This window comes from Cyanistes caeruleus, chromosome 27 (genome assembly GCF_971803275.1).
Source record: "Cyanistes caeruleus chromosome 27, bCyaCae1.hap1.1, whole genome shotgun sequence".
NCBI classification, from domain to species: Eukaryota; Metazoa; Chordata; class Aves; order Passeriformes; family Paridae; genus Cyanistes; species Cyanistes caeruleus.
The window spans coordinates 3575027-3593126 of record NC_141727.1 but is presented as its reverse complement, the minus strand read 5'-3'; the positions used below and the strand labels follow the sequence as shown (position 1 = coordinate 3593126).

The following is an 18100-nucleotide window of genomic DNA, read 5'->3' as shown; positions in this document are numbered from 1 at the left end:
CCACTGATGCCGAGGGGGGCAGAGGCACAGCCCAGCCCCAGGAGTGGGCTTGGAGTCACGGTGCCCTGAGGGAAGGGCTGGTGCCCGCTTTCCCCTTTCTTGTGAGTCAACGCCAGTGGAAGGGGCAGAGGTGCAGCCGCCCTGGCCCTGCCACCCCCTCGGGGACAGGAGCTCGTGACAGCTCTGAGAGGATTCACTGCTGGAGCAGCTGATGGGGTGTGGGGACAGTCCCAGGGGAGCCTGTCCCAGCACGAGGCCGGTGTGGTGCTGGCAGGGTCACGGTTACTCACCCACTGCCCCTGCCGTGCTCACCGCGGACTGAACTCACGGGGAGGAATTCCAACAAAAACTCACACTCATGGAGAGGAATTCCAAGTAGAACTCACTCTCACGTGGTGGAATTCCCAACAAGACCCCGCTTGTGGCTGACAGCGCAGCAGGGAAGCATCCCTGCCCCACCCAGTGCAGCGCCCACTCCCAGTCAGAGCACCACAGGCTGCCCACCACCCATTCTCAGGTGTGGGACAGGGTGAAGATCTCCCCTCCTGCCCAGCACAGGGCTTGGCCACTGGCTCCCCATCACCCCCAGAATCAAGGGGGTTTTGGGCAGTTCCAGGAGCCCAAATGTAGATGAGGCAAAAGCTGGTTGTACAAAAGGATTGATTTATACAACTAAAAAAATTAGGGGGGTGTCTCAGTCTCAAAAGTGCCACGAGGCAGAGCGAGGAGATGGGAGATGGCTCTGTGTGCTGAGGGAGCAGCTCTCCAGCAGCTGCAGTGACTGAGTCCATCCCAGCCATCAGGAACATCCCTGGGCTCCTCAGGGATCCCCCCTGGATCACAGTGCAGCGATGGCCTTGGCAGCGACACGACGGCCCAGGGGCAGGCTGAGGTCAGTGATGGCCAGGACGATTTTGGGACTGGACATGGTGGACACCTTCACCAGCTCTGACACCTGCCCAGGGAGAGAGGAGAAACACAGGTGAGTGTCAGCAGGAGCCTGGGATGTGCCCATCCTGTGGGCCCCAGGTGCCCCCCAAGCAGGGACAGGGGTGTCACAGCTGCTGGACCCACCATGGTGAAGGGCATGAACTGGAGGATGCTCCCACGGCTGCCCTGCTCCAGGCACTCCACACACTCCTCCATGAACCACTGGACAAACTGGGTGTGGGTGCCAGCTGTCTTGGCCCCCAGGATGGAAGAGATGAGCAGGAAGAGGTTTGCTGTGGGGACAGGGAGAGAGCAACTGTCACTTCTGGCAGGCTGTGGGTGACCTGAACTTCCCAGAGGTGTGCCAGTGGTCGGATGTGACCCCACAGACCCATCCCCACCTTACCCAGCACCCGGTTCAGCGGGTCCCTCATGCTGACGGTGTGGAGCTGGGAGGCAGAGAGTGAGCTGCTCATGGAGCGATCTGTGGGCAGGAGCAGAGAGTCAGGAACAGCCTCATGGCCCCTTTGGCTGAGCCAGTGTGCCCACGCTGGCCAGCTCTGGCCACTCGAGGTCACCCAGCTCTGGGAGAGGCTTTGTCCTGAGGCAACTCTGTGGAGCAGAAGAGCTTTAGGTCCCCTGTACCCGACAGAGTCTGTGCCAGCAAAAACACACCTGGACAGGGTGAGGCAAAAACACAGCCCAGATGGTCTCTGCCCCATCCCTGTCCCCTCTGCCAGCCCCCACGGAGCCCAGGCAGGTTTCCCACGCTGCTTTCGGGGTGTGATGCGTGGTGTCACGATCAGGAGCGCAGGAGAACGGCAGCGACACACACGTTACACATCCTGTGTGCAAGCCAGATGTTCAACAGCTGCACAGCAGCCCTCCCATCTCACTGTCAGGGTGCAATCCAGCTACCAGAGCTGAGGCACGTCCAAATCTAGCGGCAAATCATGGGACAGACCAGGAGGATTGAGCTGACCCCAGCTGGGCACTCCTGTGGGAAGAACTGGGTCAGGTCCACTCCAGCAGGATGGGAATCCCCTTGGGAAGGCTCTTGTGCCCCTGCCCAAATCTGCAGGATCCACCTTGTGCTGCTCTGAGGATGCTCACCAGAAAAAGAAAGCCCTCCCACACTTTTCTCATGGAATCACATGAGCTACATGGTGGCTGCAGGAAGCGGCATTTCCACATCGCTGCAGCAAATAGCCCAAAAAAGTCCTGAATGTCACTGGGGAGAGGTGGGACTGCCTCAGGAGGTAAAAGAAGATAAGTGAAATAAAGGGAAAAGCCCGTATTTCAACAGTAATGAGACCAACTGAAACTGAAGGCCAATGGATGTGTCGAAAACTAATATATAGAGTAATTCGGGATGAGGAGAGAAACAATGGCCTGAGAATGTCCTGACTCACTGCTCAGGAGTGTGGACAATCCATGTGGGAACCGTGACAGCACCCACTGGGCAGGACATGGACGCCCCCAGCAAATCCCCCCCGGAGCTGTTGCAACCCGTGACCCTTCAGGGACACGGATGTGAGCAGGGGCCTCATCCGCTCTGCTTCAGTCTTGTTAACAGCACTGGAATGTCAGGATTTGGCCCCAGACACCAGGAATGTCACCTCCAGCTGAGGTCCCATGCAGGGTGGCTGGAGGGACACAAAGCCCCCAAGCCTCTTGGGTGTGGGGTGTTGGGCTGGGGGGAACTGGCACGAAAGGAAGGTGTAATCTCACCCTTTTTTAGTTGTTCTGATCAGAAAAACAAAGAAATTGACCTTTTCTAAATGCAAAAACTCTAAGATAACTCAAAATGCACTTGAGATCTCTAAATCCTCACCCAGCTGGTTTGGGAAGGGAAGGGGTTTTGTGCAAACACACATTTCACACCCAAAAGGGACAGCAAAGCAGGGGAGCCATCCCCCCCTCCCCTCCTGCACTTACTGGGGCTGGAGAGGATGTTGGAATCCTCCTCGTTGGAGCTCAGCAGCCGCATGAGCTTGGAGGGTTGTGTGTCATCCAGCGGGAACAGGCTGATGTAATCCTGGGGAGAGAGACGGGGGTCAGGCCCAGCAGCCCCTCACCCTGTCCAGGGCTGGTGACCCACCCATGGCTCTGCACAGCCTCACAGCCCAGGATGTGATCTCTGTTAACCCAGTCTGGGCTGGACACACGCTGAGCAGCTCAGCCCCTTGCCCAGAGAAGAGAAGAGAAGAGAGAATCCTGAATGTTAAGGTTGCAAGGCCTCAGAGAACCCAGAGAAGCTGGGCAGGGAGTCTGGCTTTGCCCACTCATTCCTGCCACCCTCACATTCCCCAGCCACTGCTGCTTTTGGGCACAGAGAGCCCCCAGCCAAGCCCTGCTCCACCCAGACACACCTCGATGTCCTCCCGGTGCCTCTTCTTCTGCCGGGCCGAGGCCTGGACCTTGCTGTGGGAGGAGTAGGAGCTCAGGGCACACCAAACAGAGAGCCTGGGGACAGAGCAGAGACACAGCCAGGTGCTGCCAGCCCACCTGACAATGGGGTGTGGGACACAGCAGCTTCCTCTTCAGAGGGGGACAGCAGGGAATGGGGACCAGAGTAGGAACTGCTGGCACTGCCGAAGCCAGAGTGGGGTTTAGGCAGGTGTGATCTTCATCCCAGCACAGACCGTCTCCCCCCAACAGGCCGTCTCCATGGGTCTGGGGTCTTACTTGGCCAGGGCCTTCCCAGGGGGGTCCATGAGGGTGTGCCACTTGGAGGAGTCCGTCAGCAGGTTGGGCAGGATGTGGCCCAGCAGCGTCAGCGTCAGCTGCTGCATGTCCAGGCAGAAGATGGCATAGAGCAGCTCCACGGCCCTCAGCGTGTGCTCCTTCCGTGTCTCCTTCAGCAGCTCCTGCAGGGCAGCGGGCAGAGGTGGGCCTGCCCCACTCCCCTCCACTGCCAGAACTGTCCCTGCACCCAGCCCAGGGCCAGCCAGCAACACAAACCAGTCCCACCAGTCCTGGCCTCAGCACCCCACCCAGCACCAGGGATCCCTCCTGCCCCCTCGTACCTTGACCAGGTTGTTGCAGAACCAGTACACGCCCCCCATGTGCAGCAGGGTGTCGAAGATGTGGATGGAGCGGCTGTCGACCCAGCCCTTCTCCAGCACCTTGGTGAACACGCTGGTCAGCACCTCCTTGATGGGCTTCTTGGGGGGCAGAAGATTCCAGTAGGGAATGGTGTCCATGCCAGTGGCAGGGAATTTGATCTGCGTGGCCGTTTGCTGCAGGACATCCGCGCACATGTGCTCCAGGATGGAGCTCATGATCACCACGCTGTGACGGAGAGACGGTGTCAGGAGGGCACCGGGAAGGGACAGCAGGGCAGAGAATGGCACGGCTTGGGAGGTGTAAGCTGAGCAGGAAATGGAATGGCTCCAGGAAATGGAAACAGGAGATTACACAGCACCGGGGAAGTGGAAGCAGGGCAGGAAGTGGCACGGCACTGGGAAGCAGTAACAGGGAAGATGGCATGGCACTGGGAAGAGGAAGAAGGGCAGGAGACAATGGCACTGGAAAGTGGAAATGGGGCAGGACGCAGCATGGAACTGGGAAGTAGGAGCAGGGCAGGAGATGACATGAGATCAGGAAGTGGAATCGGGTCAGGAGGCCATGGCACTGGGAAGTGGCCGCAGGGCAGGAACAGGCCCTGTGTCCCCGAGCTCACCGCTCGTTGTAGAACTGGAGCGTGTTCTCTCCGTAGAGGGGGGTGGCGAGCTGCCGGATCATCTGCAGGGACTTCTCCCGCTCATCCAGGCCCAGCATGCGGACGTGGGCCACCAGCCAGGCCACGGCACACACCGCCATGCTGCACACCTTCCCCTTGATGTTGTCCGTGATTTTCTAGGAGACCGAGCAGAGGATGAGCACAGCCAGGTGGATGCACAGCCATCACCTCCTAGGGCTCTGGGTCCTGACTGCAGGGTCCAAGCCCTTCTCTCCTCCATGGGTGACACTGTCCCTGCCAGTCCCACTGCCACCCACAGGGTACTTTGAACAAGGGGATGGAGCCACATCAGTTTCCCACTTCCGAGTCACAACAAACCCCAAGGCAGCTGCCAGAGAGATCAGAGCAGGAGAACAGGGTACCCCAGAACTTCTGGACCCTTGGCCCCTCCTCAGGACACAGCACAGCTCCACTCTGCCCCCCCACCAGCCTCACCTGGATCGACTCAAAGCTGAGGACTCCATTCTCCCAGGCATTGAGGATCTCCAGTATGGCAGCTGAGATGCTCAGACACACCTCGTGCCACTTCATCTGCCTGTCAGGGTGAGAGGGAGATTCAGACACAGCTCTGGGGCCAGGGGAGCTGGGCTGGGGTGGGCACATGGGTGGGCTCTTACACCAGCTTCATCTCGGAGGAGTTGTTAAGGAGCGCAACCAGAGACTCCACCTTGGTGGAATCCGGGCGGAAGCAGGGGTGGTCAGGGTTGAGGATCTTCCCCTCCTCGGGCATGCAGGTCAGCATCCAGGTCTCGAAGAAGGGCACCTCGCCCGGAGAGTTGGAATCTGACAGGATCACCTGGGAAGGAACAAGCACGGGGTCTGCATCCCACAGGAACCCTGCTGGGGACCCTCACCCTGAGGCTTGTCCTCTACCCTGGGGTCTGTCCCCCACCCTGGGGTCTGTCCCCACCCTGGGTCTGTCCCCCACCCTGGGGTGCTCGTGGCCGCGGGAACAGCGCCGCCCTGTGGCCCGAAGGCGGGACAGGCACTGGTCAGTCCCCAGCAGGGCACTGGTCAGCCCCTGGGAGGCACTGGTTTCTGTCTGTGGGCTGTGGTTTCCCCCAATACCAGGGAGCTCCCCAGCAGAACACAACCCAGCTCAGAGGAGAGAAGCCAGCTGCGAGTGTGGCCACGGGGTCACAGCTCAAACAGGTCCCTTGTCCCCCTACCCCACCAAGTACAGGGTCCCCAGGGTGGGGGTCACACAGCCCAGCTGGGGGGGGGTCCTGTGGGGGCCATGAGCTGGGAACCCCACACGTCACTTCCTCCCCTCAGCCTGTGTCACCCAGGGGACACTATTTTTATCCAAAAAAGTTTTGCACATCTGTTCAGCAGCAGCTGGGCAGGAAAGTCACAGGGCTGGGAAGGGGGGGAATGAGGCCTCATTGGACAGCCCTGGGCACTTCCCTGCCTGGTCCCCACCCCCTGCTCCCAGGGCCAGCTGGGCAGGACCCCTCTCTCCCCCTCTCTGCATTCCCAGTGTTTCGGTATCGTTTCGCCTCCCAGCACACACAGATGTCGAAACCTGGAAAATTTTCATGCAGCAGAAGTGCTGTTTCCTGAGAAGGGCTGTGAGTTCCTCCTTGGACGGGGAGGGCTGACACTGCCTGGCCATGAAACCCCCCCCAGCCAACCAGTGCCAAACTGGAGGGGCAAACTGGGAGCTGTCTAGTGAGCTCCAAGGCCACTGAAGCAGCATTCCCACTGATCCCACTGCCCATCAATGGAGCACAGCCCAAGTCCTCAGGGAGGCAACAGCCAGTCCTGCTCCATCACCTGGCACCCAGAGAGCCCCAGGGACAGATTTCCAGGTGACAGGTGCTGGGTGCTGTGACCTGGGCTATGAAGTGGCTGCAAGGACAGGAGGGACAGAGGAGACAGTGGCAGGCTGGCCACTAGAGGAGGCTGAAAGGCCGCAGCAGCGCAGGGGCTGAGCTGGCAGGGTGAGAGCCCCTGTTAGGATCCAGCCTCATCCTTCCTCACCCTCACAGGATTCATCCCACCCTCTCATCCCCTTGGAGGATCCTTACCTCCGAGCCATACGTCTGGGCCACATGGCACAGCATGAGGAATGAGATGTCAAAGAGCAGAGCCCGGACTGGGCCACTCTTGGCTGAGGGAGGAGAAATAAAGACCTTGGAGCTCTCTGGCCTCAGCAGGAGAAGGGAAGCAGAACCCCACAAGAGTGAGGCCAAGGCCTTGTTTCCCCCACACAGCTTTTCCAACCCCCCCCCAGTGCTTCTGTGTGAACGAGGGGATGTGCCAAGTGCCTCCCCCCAACTCATCTGCTTCTGCTCGAGCCCCCAGAGCAGCTCTGGCCTCCCTCTGGCAGCCCCAGCACAAGCGGGGCCCCCCTCACCACGGAAGGTCAGAGCACTCCCCAAGTTTCATCACACGGAGTCAGAGTCCTTATCTGGGCTGTGCTGACACATCACCCCTTCCAGGGAGGGAGCCAAGGGGCCCTCGGGCTCAGCTGGGGAGAGGGAGCCCATGGGAACACCCTGGATTTGGGATGGACATGCACATGAAGGCAGCACGTCCCCAGGAGCCCAGATCCCCGCTGGCACATCCCCACCCTGCCAGCTCCCCCAGCCGGGCCTGGCACAGCTCAGCTTGCTCTGGTGCCACAGCCAGTCCCAGTTTAATCCTGCCAGGCCCCAGAGCATCCCAGCACGGGAAGCAGGAGGGGCACAGCTCCAATCACCCCACGCACAGACGCACACGCACTTACAGATTTCTCCGGTGATTTGCTTGGTGAATTCATTCAGCCTGGAGGGGCAGAGAGTGGCAGCAAAGCATCATCAGTCCAACCAGACAATTCCCAACCCTGAGACAAGCAGGGGGCTGCCTGGCCTGCAGACCCCTCCCCAAACTCCAACCCAGCAGAGAGGGGTAGGAGACTCAAGGCCCAGCTCTGCAGACACCCCCCAGTCCCACAGGGACAAGTCACCTCCTCCCTGTCTCTGCTCCCTGTGGCCACACAGGTCCAGCCACGCTGTTCACCCCACACCAGTGAGCTCTCCCCAGAGCCAGCTCTGTGGGCGTTTTGGAGCACAGACCCCCAAGCAGGCCCCCCATGCACGCCGAGGCTGGTGTGGGTCCAGCCACCTTGTGGGGAGCCCATCACACAGCCCCACGTGTGAGCTGGTGCGTGTGCACTAACCAGGACATGTGTGTCTGTGAACAGCAGGGACACTGCCCTGCATCCAGGGCTCTGCCAAATGTTCAGTATTCTCAACACCCCCAGACCAACCTGGATCCAATTCTCTGTCCCGTTCATGCAAAGATGGGGTGCAGCCTCCCTGAGATCCCAGCCCTCCCCAGGGCTCCACAGGGCCAGAGGCACATCCAGCCCTGCCTAGGGGGCAGTTTGGGGGGCTTGCCTGTTCCCTCCAGCCCCCTGGTCACCAGTCACAGTGCCACCCAGGTGGACACTCACTTGACAAACTTCCGAGCGAAGGATTTCAGCTTCCCAGTGGCTGCTGCCGCTGCCAGCAACAAGTCCAGACTTTTCCCAGACAGCATGTGACCCAGGACCCCCAGCAGGCCCTCAGGGGACTTGGAGTGATCTGCATCCATGGTCTACAAGCAAAAGAGTAAGAGGAAAGGGAAGTCACAGGGAATGTGTGCCTCAGAGCAGCAGCAAACTCCAGCTTTTGGGGTGCAGAGTTGATCAGCTGCAAGAGCTGTCCCTGAGACCATAAGGAGCTGGATTTGGGAGAGGTGGGATGAGCTCTGAGCTCCTGCCACCAGCAGGAAAACATCCCCTGTCACTCAGTAGCAGCAAAACAACCAGAGTGACACAGGGACATGAGGAGTCCCCAGGGAACAGGGGAGATGCACACAAGGAGCAGCTGAGCAGGACAGGCAGAGCTGGCTGGGCTCAGGCTGCTGGCACTGATGACATGCCACATGACAGCTCCTCCAGCTTCCTGGGAAGCAGGAGGGGAGCTCCTAATCTCCACAATGGAGCAGCAAGGCTCCAGTGATTCCTCCACTACCCCAACCCAGGGCAGGGGGAAATCCGGTGCCTCCCAATTGCCCTGGCTGCCTGGTTAGACCGATGCTGCTGGCAAAGGGCTCCAGGCCTGAGCCCAGCCAGCCCACCACGGCTGCAGAAGGCCACTCACCTTCAGGATGTTGGTGACAGTGGGCTCAGCCCTCAGGATGAGCCCAGGGTTTGGCTGGATGTTGGCATTCTCAGCCGATTTCAGGGACGGAGAGTTCTCCTTGTCTGCAGCCCTAGGGGACCCCACAGAAGGGTCAGTGTGTAGGAATCCATCACTCTGCCTCCCTCCCTCCACCCCCTGGCCCCCTCAGGGGACAGCCACTGCCTCAGGCCACCACCAGCTGCCTCTCTGAGGGGACAGACTGCCTGTACCCAAGCTATCCCAAAAGCAGCATCCCGTCCCCACAGACCGCCGTGTCCCAGCTGCAGTCCCCCAGTGTCAGCACACTGCTCCCTCATGCTCCCCCCAAGACCAGGCCCTCACTCCTGGGGGTTTCCCAGACTTTGGTGTGGCTGTACCGTTTTTCGATGAGGTTGTTCATGTTGGCCTCAGAGAGCAGCCCCTGCTTGCTGCACTCCTGCAGAAGCAGGCTCATGCAGTTGCAGCTGGAAGAGAGAGGAGAGCTGTAGCCCCAAGGACAGCATTCCTGTCACCCCAGACAGTGCCACAGGGTAGGGGGGTTTGTGAGATGCCCTCCTGGCCCTGTCCCACCCCTCTGAGGGTGCTGCAGGGTCCAGAGCAGCTCTGGGTGTCACACACGTGACTCAGCTGTCACACACTCACTGCCTCATTCATGTGGCAGCAGCAGGTCCTCGGGAAGAAGAAATGGGATCAGAAACTAACCCAGCCCTGCCAGAAGCTGCCCCAGCACCCCACACTGAGGACAGGGTGCTTGTGGCATGTGGCTACGTGGCACTCTGGCCATGGTGAGCACTCACTTGCAGCGCTGGTCAGCTTTGTCGAGCAGAGGGGTCAACTTCAGCAGGAACTCAAAGGCACAGTTCACATCCTCAGTGAAATCCTGACAAACACAAAGTCAGACACTCAGCTCACCGTGCTACTGGCACAGGCCCACCTCCCCCTGCCCCATCAGGGACATTCTTGGGACAGGGAGCATTTCCCCATGCAGGCCAGGCACAGCACCATGGTGACACACAGATGGCCCTCCAGTCTCACCTTGTCCCCTTGGGGATACTTCTTGAGTTTAACCAGCACTTGGGGCATCTGAAAGACACAAAGCACAGAGTGACATGAGGGCAGACCCCATTCCACAGCTGGGACCCCCCAGCAGCACCAGCTGCACACAGCTGTTCTCCCAGCCCCAGGAAAGCAGCATTTCTGGGGCAGTGTGTGCACCCAGGGGACTTTGTGCCCCTGTTCCCCTCTGTGGTGTCCTTCCACCATCACCTGGAGCCACATTTCCCATCTCAGGAAAACTCACTCTGTCAAACAAAGTGAGGCTGGACTGAAAGGAAGTCCCTGACAGTGAAGTTGATGCTCAGTGGAGGAGGACTGAAATGGACCCCAAGGGGCACACTGTGAGGCGTGGGGGGCATACTGTGAGGGGTGTGGGACACATTTTGGGGTGTGAGGGTACCCCAAGGGGCATCCTGAGGGGCACACTGTGGGTGAGGGGCACACTGTGAGATGGGGGACACCTCGAGGGGCACACTGTGGGGTGAGGGGCACACTGTGGGGTGTGGGCACCCCAAAGGGCACACTGCAAGAGAGAAGGAATGATTGCTCCAGCAGAGGTCAGGGCTCAGCAGGAGCCAGACCTGCAGGGAAAGGGCAGCAGCAGGCAGGGACTCGGTGCTGGGGCTGGGCCCTACCTTCAGGAAGGTGAAGGCTGTCCACTTGAGCTCCTCTGTGCCCTCGGGACACTCGATGAGACCCACAAAACAGGCCTTCCAGATCTCCAGCACGAAGAGCGGGGAGGGGATGCGCTGTGGGGCACATACACAAATCCTCCCAGTGCTGGGCTGGCAGCAAAGCACATCCCCCAACACAGCCAAACCCCAAACCCCTGCAGAGGTGTTGATGGGCTCCTGCTGCTCCCCTGGACCAGGACCAGCACAGGGAAGGCACATGGCATGGAGCCCCACAGCCCCAGGCTGCCTGAGCAGAACACACTGTCACTTCTGTACCTGCATCCTCTTCACCATCATCAGCTGCTCCACTAGCGGCTGGGTCTCTCCTGTGAGGTTCATGGTGCCCTCCAGCAGCACCACGGCATGCACGGTGGGGAAGCCTGTCTTGTTCAGCTGCTCCGAGTGGACTGAGAGCATGGTGGGGATGCTGGGTGGAAGAGGACAGCCCAGGGTCACTGGAGCCCTGCAGGGACAGATTGCTGCTCCTCCTGTCCCACTTCCATTCCCTGGCCAAACCCCTGACCTTTGCTGCCCCAGGGCAGGACACTGGAACACCTGTGCCTGGCAGCTCCAAGGCACAGCCAAGCCCTCAGGGCCTGGGAGAAATTCCAGGGGGATCCAGAGCAGGGACAGCAGCTCTGGTATGGCCAGAGCAGCTGAGGGATAGTAAAAGGTCTCAGGGTCACCATGAACAACTCCTGGGTAAGACTCTTCTGCAACCACTAGCCCTCTCCTCTCCTGGGCAGCCCCTGCTGGAGCAGGGGTCTGAGCTGGGAAGGGTCAGGAAAGCAGGGAGCCAGTGTGGAGGGAGGCAGGAGCCTCTCAGTCCTCAGAGCAGGGAGTTTGGGGGACTCAGAGTGGGGCTCAGACCCATTTTGCCCCTGGAGCCCATGGAGCAGCAGCACACAGACACCTCTTGATGAGGGACACGCAGTCATCAGCCTGGCTCCTCAGCGGGGAGCTGCCAAGGTTGTTCAGGTTCTCTCCCAGCTTGACAAGGGACTGCTCCACGGTGCTCCAGGAGGCTGGGGAGGGAAGGCAGGGATTCAGCAAGGGAACAGGGGCACATGGGGAAACCAGGCAAGGCCTACAGCAGCCCAGACAGGCTGAAGAGGCTGGGAGTCCCCACTGGTGATGCAAGCCCAACCCAGGGGTCTGTGTACTCCCAGCAGGTCCCACTCCAAGCCCAGCCTGGCACAGCCTCCTGGCCAGACACAGACACAGGCACAGGCGTGGGGCTGTGCCAGGCTGTCGGAGCACAGGGCTCGCCACGCACCCAGAAACAGCTCATGCAGCCTTCACATTAATTCTGCTCCTCTTCCAAGGGCAGCACGGAGGGGAGGGGGCAGAGAGTGGCACACAGCCAGGGAGGAGATGGTTACAGCCACAGGGCTGGAAGATGGATAGGCTTGGAGCCGCAGGGACAATGCGGCAGGAGCCGGGCAGGGGGAAGGGAGAGGTAGCAATGACATCTCTCCAGGGCCAGTGCACGGGGCAGGGACATACATGTCTCCTCCAGCTTGGCGATGTGGATCAGGGCACGGTTCTTGGTGCTGCTGAGCACCTTCTCCAGCCGCTCCAGGCACATCTTCAGCTGGTTCTCTGCTGCCGCCTGCTCCAGTGGCTCCTTCACCTTCTCAGCGTAGAAGGCGGCGCAGCGCAGGAGCCAGGTGAGGGCACTCAGCAGTGCCCGGCACAGGCTGATGCACTCCTCGGCCTTGCCGTGGCAGCTGGGACAGGAGAGAAGTGGGAATATGCTCACAGTGTGTGTGGAAACTGAGGCACGGACACTGGGTAGGCTGGGGAACCCAAAACCAGGCCTCGTGCTCCCAGCCCACTCCTCTGCTGCAGATTCCAACCTGCTCATCCCACCAGCATTCCTGCTGTGCCCGGGGGAAGGAGACACCCCCAGCCCCCACCATGCAGCCTCCTCGCTGGCCTCTCCACTACAGGGAAACTTTCCAAGCTTTTAATCAAATTATCTTGCTAAGAGAGGCTCAGCATTGATCAGCGCACTGCAAGAGGTGAACACTTTCCCCTCCTGATGCACAAATCATAAGGGCCAGAAGTTTTGATCAAATCAAGCAGAGGATCAGAGCAGGCAGGAGCGGATTAAGGGCTGGCTCTGCAGTTGGCCAGCGACAACTCCTTGTCAACATCTGCCACTGATGCATATTCATTGCTGATGCTTCATTTCATCTCACTGAAGAGCCTTCCTCATCCTCCTTCTCCTCCCACTGTCCCTGCCACACGCTCCCGCCTGCCAGAAGAGGCTGTCAGGGGTTAACAGGAAGATTTCTGAGCTCTCTAAAAAAGTTTTTGTGGCCTGAATTGTCTGGAGTCCCCTGGGTCCTGCAACACCAGCGGAAGAGCATAAAGGAAAAAAACAAGGCAGCGCCTGGGGCAGAACAGGCAGGACCAGACCGGGACACACAGCCAGGGCCTGGGAAGGTGCAGAGAGAGAGGAAATAGAGACCCTCAGACCACGGGTCTTACACCCACCCCATCTATCTGAACTGGGCAAGAAAGCCACAGTGAGGTTTATTCCAGAACAGGGGGGTTCCAGCAGCTTCCCACAAAGCTGGTGAGGTTTGGATTCCCTCTGCTGTCCCCGTGCTGGCACTCACGAGGCAGCGACTTGGTAACGGACACAGCTGGAGGGGGAACCTGCTCTCCTCTGCCAGGATGAGTATCCTGGGATCAGACAGGACCCCCAGGCTCCGCTGGTTCCTGGTTCTGCCCGTGGCACAGCCAGGGCAGAGATGGAAGCGCTGGAACATCACACAGTACCTGAGGCGGTCACAGAACATGTCCATGATCTCCAGGAGCGACTGGACACACAAGTCCCGGGAGAAGTCATCGAACTAGAGCAGGGGAACACAGAGAGGCTTCAGATGGGGGCTGCTCCAGCAGCTCCCGACACAAACTCAAGCCCTTCCTCCAGGGCCGGGCCAGGCGCTGCGGCCGCAGGACACTCCCCCTGGCAGCTGCCCAGAAGCCACTTGAATGAGAAGTAGGTCAGGGCTGTCTGTCGGCCAGGTCGTGCCCTCCCGGGGTGGCGAGAGGCAGCGGGGCCGCGGCAGCAGGGCCGGGGCTGGGTTTCCTCGGCAGCCTCGGGCCGGGGCTGCGCTGCCCTGGCCGGCCGCCAGCCCCCTGCCCACCCCCGGCTCGCTGGGGCTGGCAGCGCCAACAGCCCGGCCGGCCGCGGGGCTGGGGGCGGGGGGCAGCAGAAGCGCGGCCCCCCCGCCTCCTCCCGGAGCAGATGGGGAGCCCCGCCGGGCCGGAGCTTGCCCGCAGCTCCGCGCTGGGCCCACGCTGCGCTGAAGGAGGAAGGCTCGGCTGTCAAGGTCAGCGCTGTGCCCGCCCCTCCGAACGGCCAGCGACGCGGCTCCCGGTAACAGCAATGAGCCCTTCGGAGCAGAGCTGGGCTGGGCTCGGCTCTAGCCTCCCCTCCGGGTCGGTGCTGGGACCGCTGGAGGGGCCCCCACCTCGCCAGGGCTTCAAGGCACAACTCCGAGCTCAGCCTGCAGTTCCCCAAAATTTTCAACGCTGACTGCCAGCGGCGTTCTCCTCCCATTCCCGTAACAACAAAGAGGTGGGGGAAGAGAAATCATTCCCCCTGACATCATTCCTCCTTTGGTCACCCTGAGTAGGGCGCCTGAGGTGACCCTGACAAGGAGGAGAGTCGGGGGATCTGTCACAGTCTGTGAGGGGCTTCCCAACACCAAGCAGAGGCAGCTATGGAGGGTGCTCAATGTCCCCGTGGAAGCAGCACAGGGACACAGAGCACCCGTGGGAAGCCACAGCTGAGCGTGGTGTGTGGCTGCAGGCGCATGGCCCAGGCCCTGGCAGCTCCTCCACGGCCAGCTCCGATCCCCACAGCGCTGCCAGCACCGCCGGCCGCAGCGGGATGTGGTTTCCGGCGCTTGGGATGGGGTTACACGCAGGCCGGGAGCCTGCCAGGCCCCCCAGGGCAGAGAGACCAGGCACTCACACCCCCAAAACCCGCTGGGACCCACGGCAGCCCATCCCCAGGGGGACACAGAAAGGCTCGGGCGCTAATCCGCGCTGGCTGCCCGCTGCTGACTCAGCCCAGGACGTCGCTTTCCACTTGACCTATATTTGGTGGGAGTTGTGGGGAGGGAAAGGGATTCGTGGGCTTGTGGGTAAAGAGTGAAACCTCTGAGAGCACCTGCCAGCGCCGTACCTTGCTGATGGCCATCAGCACCGTGGAATAAGACACCATCTACAACACAGAAAGGCAAAACAAGCGCGGTGTCACGGGGACTGTGTGCCAGCACCGCGCTCGTTGCTGAGGAACGGCAAGGTCAGGGCACGGCCCCACTGCCTGTCACCGCAGACAGGGCCGGGGCCGGGGCGCTGACCCGGCACAAATCCAAACAGACATTTTTAGGTGATCGCTGATGTGTTTCACACAAACTTTAGGCGATATTAAATGCCAGGATATGAAAGCGTGGAGCTCACAGCGAGTGCAGAGGCTCTTGGGGGGCAGAATTCCCACCCTGGGCGATGGCAGAGGCTATTTATGGAAACATCCCTGCCCAGGGCACGCGCTGAGCCCTCCACTGCCTGCCCCGGCCCAGGAGAGACTCAGATCAGGGATTTGGGGTGTCTGCCCAGCCCAGGAGAGGCTCACATGGGGGATTTGGAGTACCTGCCCACCACCAACACCCCAGTTGCTCTGCCCAACCTTGCTGAGGCTGCAAGGTGACCCCCAGCAGCACCAGCAGGTCCTTACCTGGGAGCTGATGGCATATTTCAGGTAGGACAAGATGAGTGGGTTTGGGGATGGCCCGATCATGGCCTGCTCCAGGAGAGCCTCTGCAAGGAAAGAGGGTCCCAGGTCAGCACATGGGGACACACAGACACACTCTGTTCTCCCCTCATCCCACAGGGAAGCTGGCAAACTCCAACTGTACCAACCACAGCAACTCCACACCAGTTTTCTCCTAAATTCACTGAATCCCACAACTTTCTAATCCCCTGATGGGCACAAGCTGGTGAATAATTCAGGCAGAACACGCAGCCTCCCCAGGCGCTCCAGCCCCAAAACTGCTGCTGCTGCTGCTCTTCACATTCCCCACCCTCCCACTTCTTGCCAGAAGGCTCCTGCAGCCTCCACCGAGTGGCTTTTGCCCAGGCACCTGGGGCTGAGCTTGGGGCCACCAGTCCCCTGCACTGGGCGCAGCCCTGCCTGTCTGGCCCTCGGTGGCCTGAGGGGCTCTGCCCGTCCCATATGCTCAGCCAAGCCTTTAATTGCCCATTTGAACCATGGCAGAGTGCAGGAAGCACCTCCCGAGCAGGCCCCGGGCTGTGGCACAGGCTGCAAGTAGGTCAGAGCACCCAGATGTAAAAGGGGGAGCAGCAGCCGGGTGGGAAGTTGTCGCCCCAAAGCCGAGGAGGAGGAGCCGCCGCCGGATCCTGAGCGCGGGAGCAGGAGACTCCCTGGGTCTCACTCCAAGGCTGAATCCTGGGCCAAGAGCATCTAGGATGAGGACAGAAGGCTGGTGGCAGCCGTCCCCTCCCCAGCCCATCCCAGAGTGTCACCACGAGCCAGCCACATGCTGCTCCCCGCTGCAGACGTGTCAGTAGCGATCTGCCAGGCCCTGCCGTGATCCTGGCAGCTCGTGCCAGCTTTCCCTCCTTTGTACTTCCAAGCTGAAAGGCACGAGCTTGGGAAAGGACAGCTCTGGGGGCTGTGGGGAAGAAGGGAGCTGCTGTTCCAGCCATCAGGATCTCGGGAATGGGCTCTCCCTGTGTGCACACAATGCTCAGGGCCAGCGTTCTGCCCCCGTGGCTCCCAAAAGGAAAAGGGGACATGGCTCCTTCCCCTCCTGGCAGAGGAGCTGCCCCAAAGAAGCCATGGAGCCCTGGCTAAATGTGGGCCAGGAGAAACCCGTTCCTGCAGAAATAATAGGGAATTATCATCTCTGTGTCTGTTTTTGGGGATACACAGATGAGCCCAAGCCAAGCACCCCGCAGGCCTCGCTGCCAGCAGAGCAAGAGCTGGTGCCACCAGGGTAGGAACAGGCACCAGGGAGTCCCAGGGACCAGCTGGGCAGCAGCAGGACTGGCCCTCGAGCCAACCACCCCCACCCCCAGCAAATCCATCCAGAGCAAATCCATCTCCCCACAGCCACAGCTCCACTTGGCCCCTCCAGCCACACCTTGGAGATGACAAACCCAGTAGGGGCAGCTCAGCAGCGGGGACAGGGTGTGACAAAAAAACAGACACTGACAGAAAACCCAATGGGAGGATGGAGAGAGGGGAAAAACATCCACAGGGGAAAGATCCCCACACTCAGAGGAGCGAGAGCTGCTGCCTGTGTGGGGCTGGTTCCTTTAAACCCCCTGGAGCAGCAACCCCCAGCTCTGTTTATTTATCTGTGGACTTGTTGCACAGGGAAAATCCCAGCACCAAGTTTCTATAATTAGCAGGAGAGGCTGGCAAATCTTTAAACCAGTCCTAGCCTTTGGCAGGATTTCTGTGAAATGCCCTTGAATTGGGCTGGGAAGCAGCCTTGGGAGCAGCACCTGGCTCCTGTGCAGCGCTAGAACCGGGAAATGGGGGAATCATTGAGGCTGGAAAGACCTCCAAGAGCATCTCACCCCTAACACAAGTCCCCAGGAGCCACATCCACATGGTAACTCCACCACAGCCTGTTCCACCACGCCTAACCACCCTTTCAGCAAAGGAAGTTCTCCTAATTCCCAACCTAATTCTCTCCTGGCTCTCAACTCGAAGCTGCTTCTCTCATCCCAAAAGCCAGGCTGTGCTGACCCCTGAACCATCCCGTGGGGAAAAAGGAGGGAATGACCCCAAAATGCAGCCAGAGGGGTGGGAAAGGGCTGGGGAACATTTGGGAACGAGCTGGCATGGTTGGGAATGGGCATTTTGGCGTAAAAAGCGGTATGGGATCGGGGGAGCCCAAAATGCAACAGGGACCCCCTTAATACCCCTGTCTGCACCCCAGAGGGGGGAACACTGGGAGCAACACCCCAATACCCGCGTGGGAGCCCCCAAAGCAGCCCAGTGTGCCCAGTAAGGAGGGGGAACCCCCCGCCTCCCCCCGACCTGCCAAGTTGAGGATGTCCCAGGTGGCTCCGCGGGGGAAGAACCGCTTCATGTTTATGGCCCATTGATAGTCGCTCCAGCGCTCCTTCCAGGCCTGCAGAATGGCCTGCTTCAGGTTCACCACCTTCATGGTCACCCTGCGGACGGACAGCTCAAGGCGAGGGGGACGGAGCCCTGACCCCACCGGGTGGGGCGGGCCGGGGAGCGCGGGGAAGAGGCCCAGGGGCTTCGGAGGAGCGCAGCTGGGGGTCTGCCCGCTCCCTGCGCCTGGGGGAGCTCGGAGTCGTCCCGGAGCCCACCGAGGTCCGGTGCCCGCGGGTTCCGCCGGGTCCCACCGCCCCTCACCGCGGCCCGGCGCCGCCCTCAGCGCCTGGGCACCGCCATTGCAGCACCTGCCAACAAGCTGCGCGCTGATTGGGCGGCGGGGCACGGCGGGCGCGGGGCAGCA

General features: G+C 60.5%; 1 protein-coding gene across 2 annotated transcripts; it reads right to left on the bottom strand.

The window, feature by feature from the left end:
• Nucleotides 1-643: 643 nt before the first annotated feature.
• MED24 (mediator complex subunit 24) lies at nucleotides 644-18076 on the bottom strand. 2 transcript variants are annotated; one of them, XM_086864761.1, is made up of 25 exons: nucleotides 17653-18076; nucleotides 15316-15398; nucleotides 14764-14802; nucleotides 13347-13420; nucleotides 12063-12286; nucleotides 11470-11581; nucleotides 10833-10983; nucleotides 10518-10631; nucleotides 9862-9909; nucleotides 9624-9706; nucleotides 9204-9290; nucleotides 8806-8917; nucleotides 8115-8257; nucleotides 7407-7444; nucleotides 6706-6788; nucleotides 5293-5471; nucleotides 5111-5210; nucleotides 4616-4791; nucleotides 3960-4224; nucleotides 3619-3800; nucleotides 3303-3396; nucleotides 2869-2968; nucleotides 1337-1414; nucleotides 1075-1223; nucleotides 644-955 (listed from the first exon to the last, which is right to left on the bottom strand). In XM_086864761.1, the coding sequence occupies exons 1-25, from the start codon at nucleotides 17780-17782 to the stop codon at nucleotides 839-841; spliced, it is 2961 nt and encodes a 986-aa protein (XP_086720887.1). In that variant the 5' UTR covers nucleotides 17783-18076; the 3' UTR covers nucleotides 644-838. The 2 variants fall into 2 exon arrangements, with proteins under 2 accessions (XP_086720887.1, XP_086720888.1); XM_086864762.1 differs by lacking the exon at nucleotides 14764-14802 and having other exon boundaries at nucleotides 17653-18069.
• Between the last annotated feature and the right edge of the window lie 24 nt (nucleotides 18077-18100).

Excerpts from the sequence above, each read along its gene's own strand:
- MED24 (XM_086864761.1), bottom strand. The coding sequence starts at position 17,782 with ATGAAGGTGGTGAACCTGAAGCAGGCCATTCTGCAGGCCTGGAAGGAG. Across the intron at positions 14,803-15,315 it reads AATATGCCATCAGCTCCCAG|ATGGTGTCTTATTCCACGGT; the intron begins GTAAGGACCTGC and ends TCTGTGTTGTAG. Across the intron at positions 10,632-10,832 it reads TGATGGTGAAGAGGATGCAG|CGCATCCCCTCCCCGCTCTT; the intron begins GTACAGAAGTGA and ends TGTGCCCCACAG.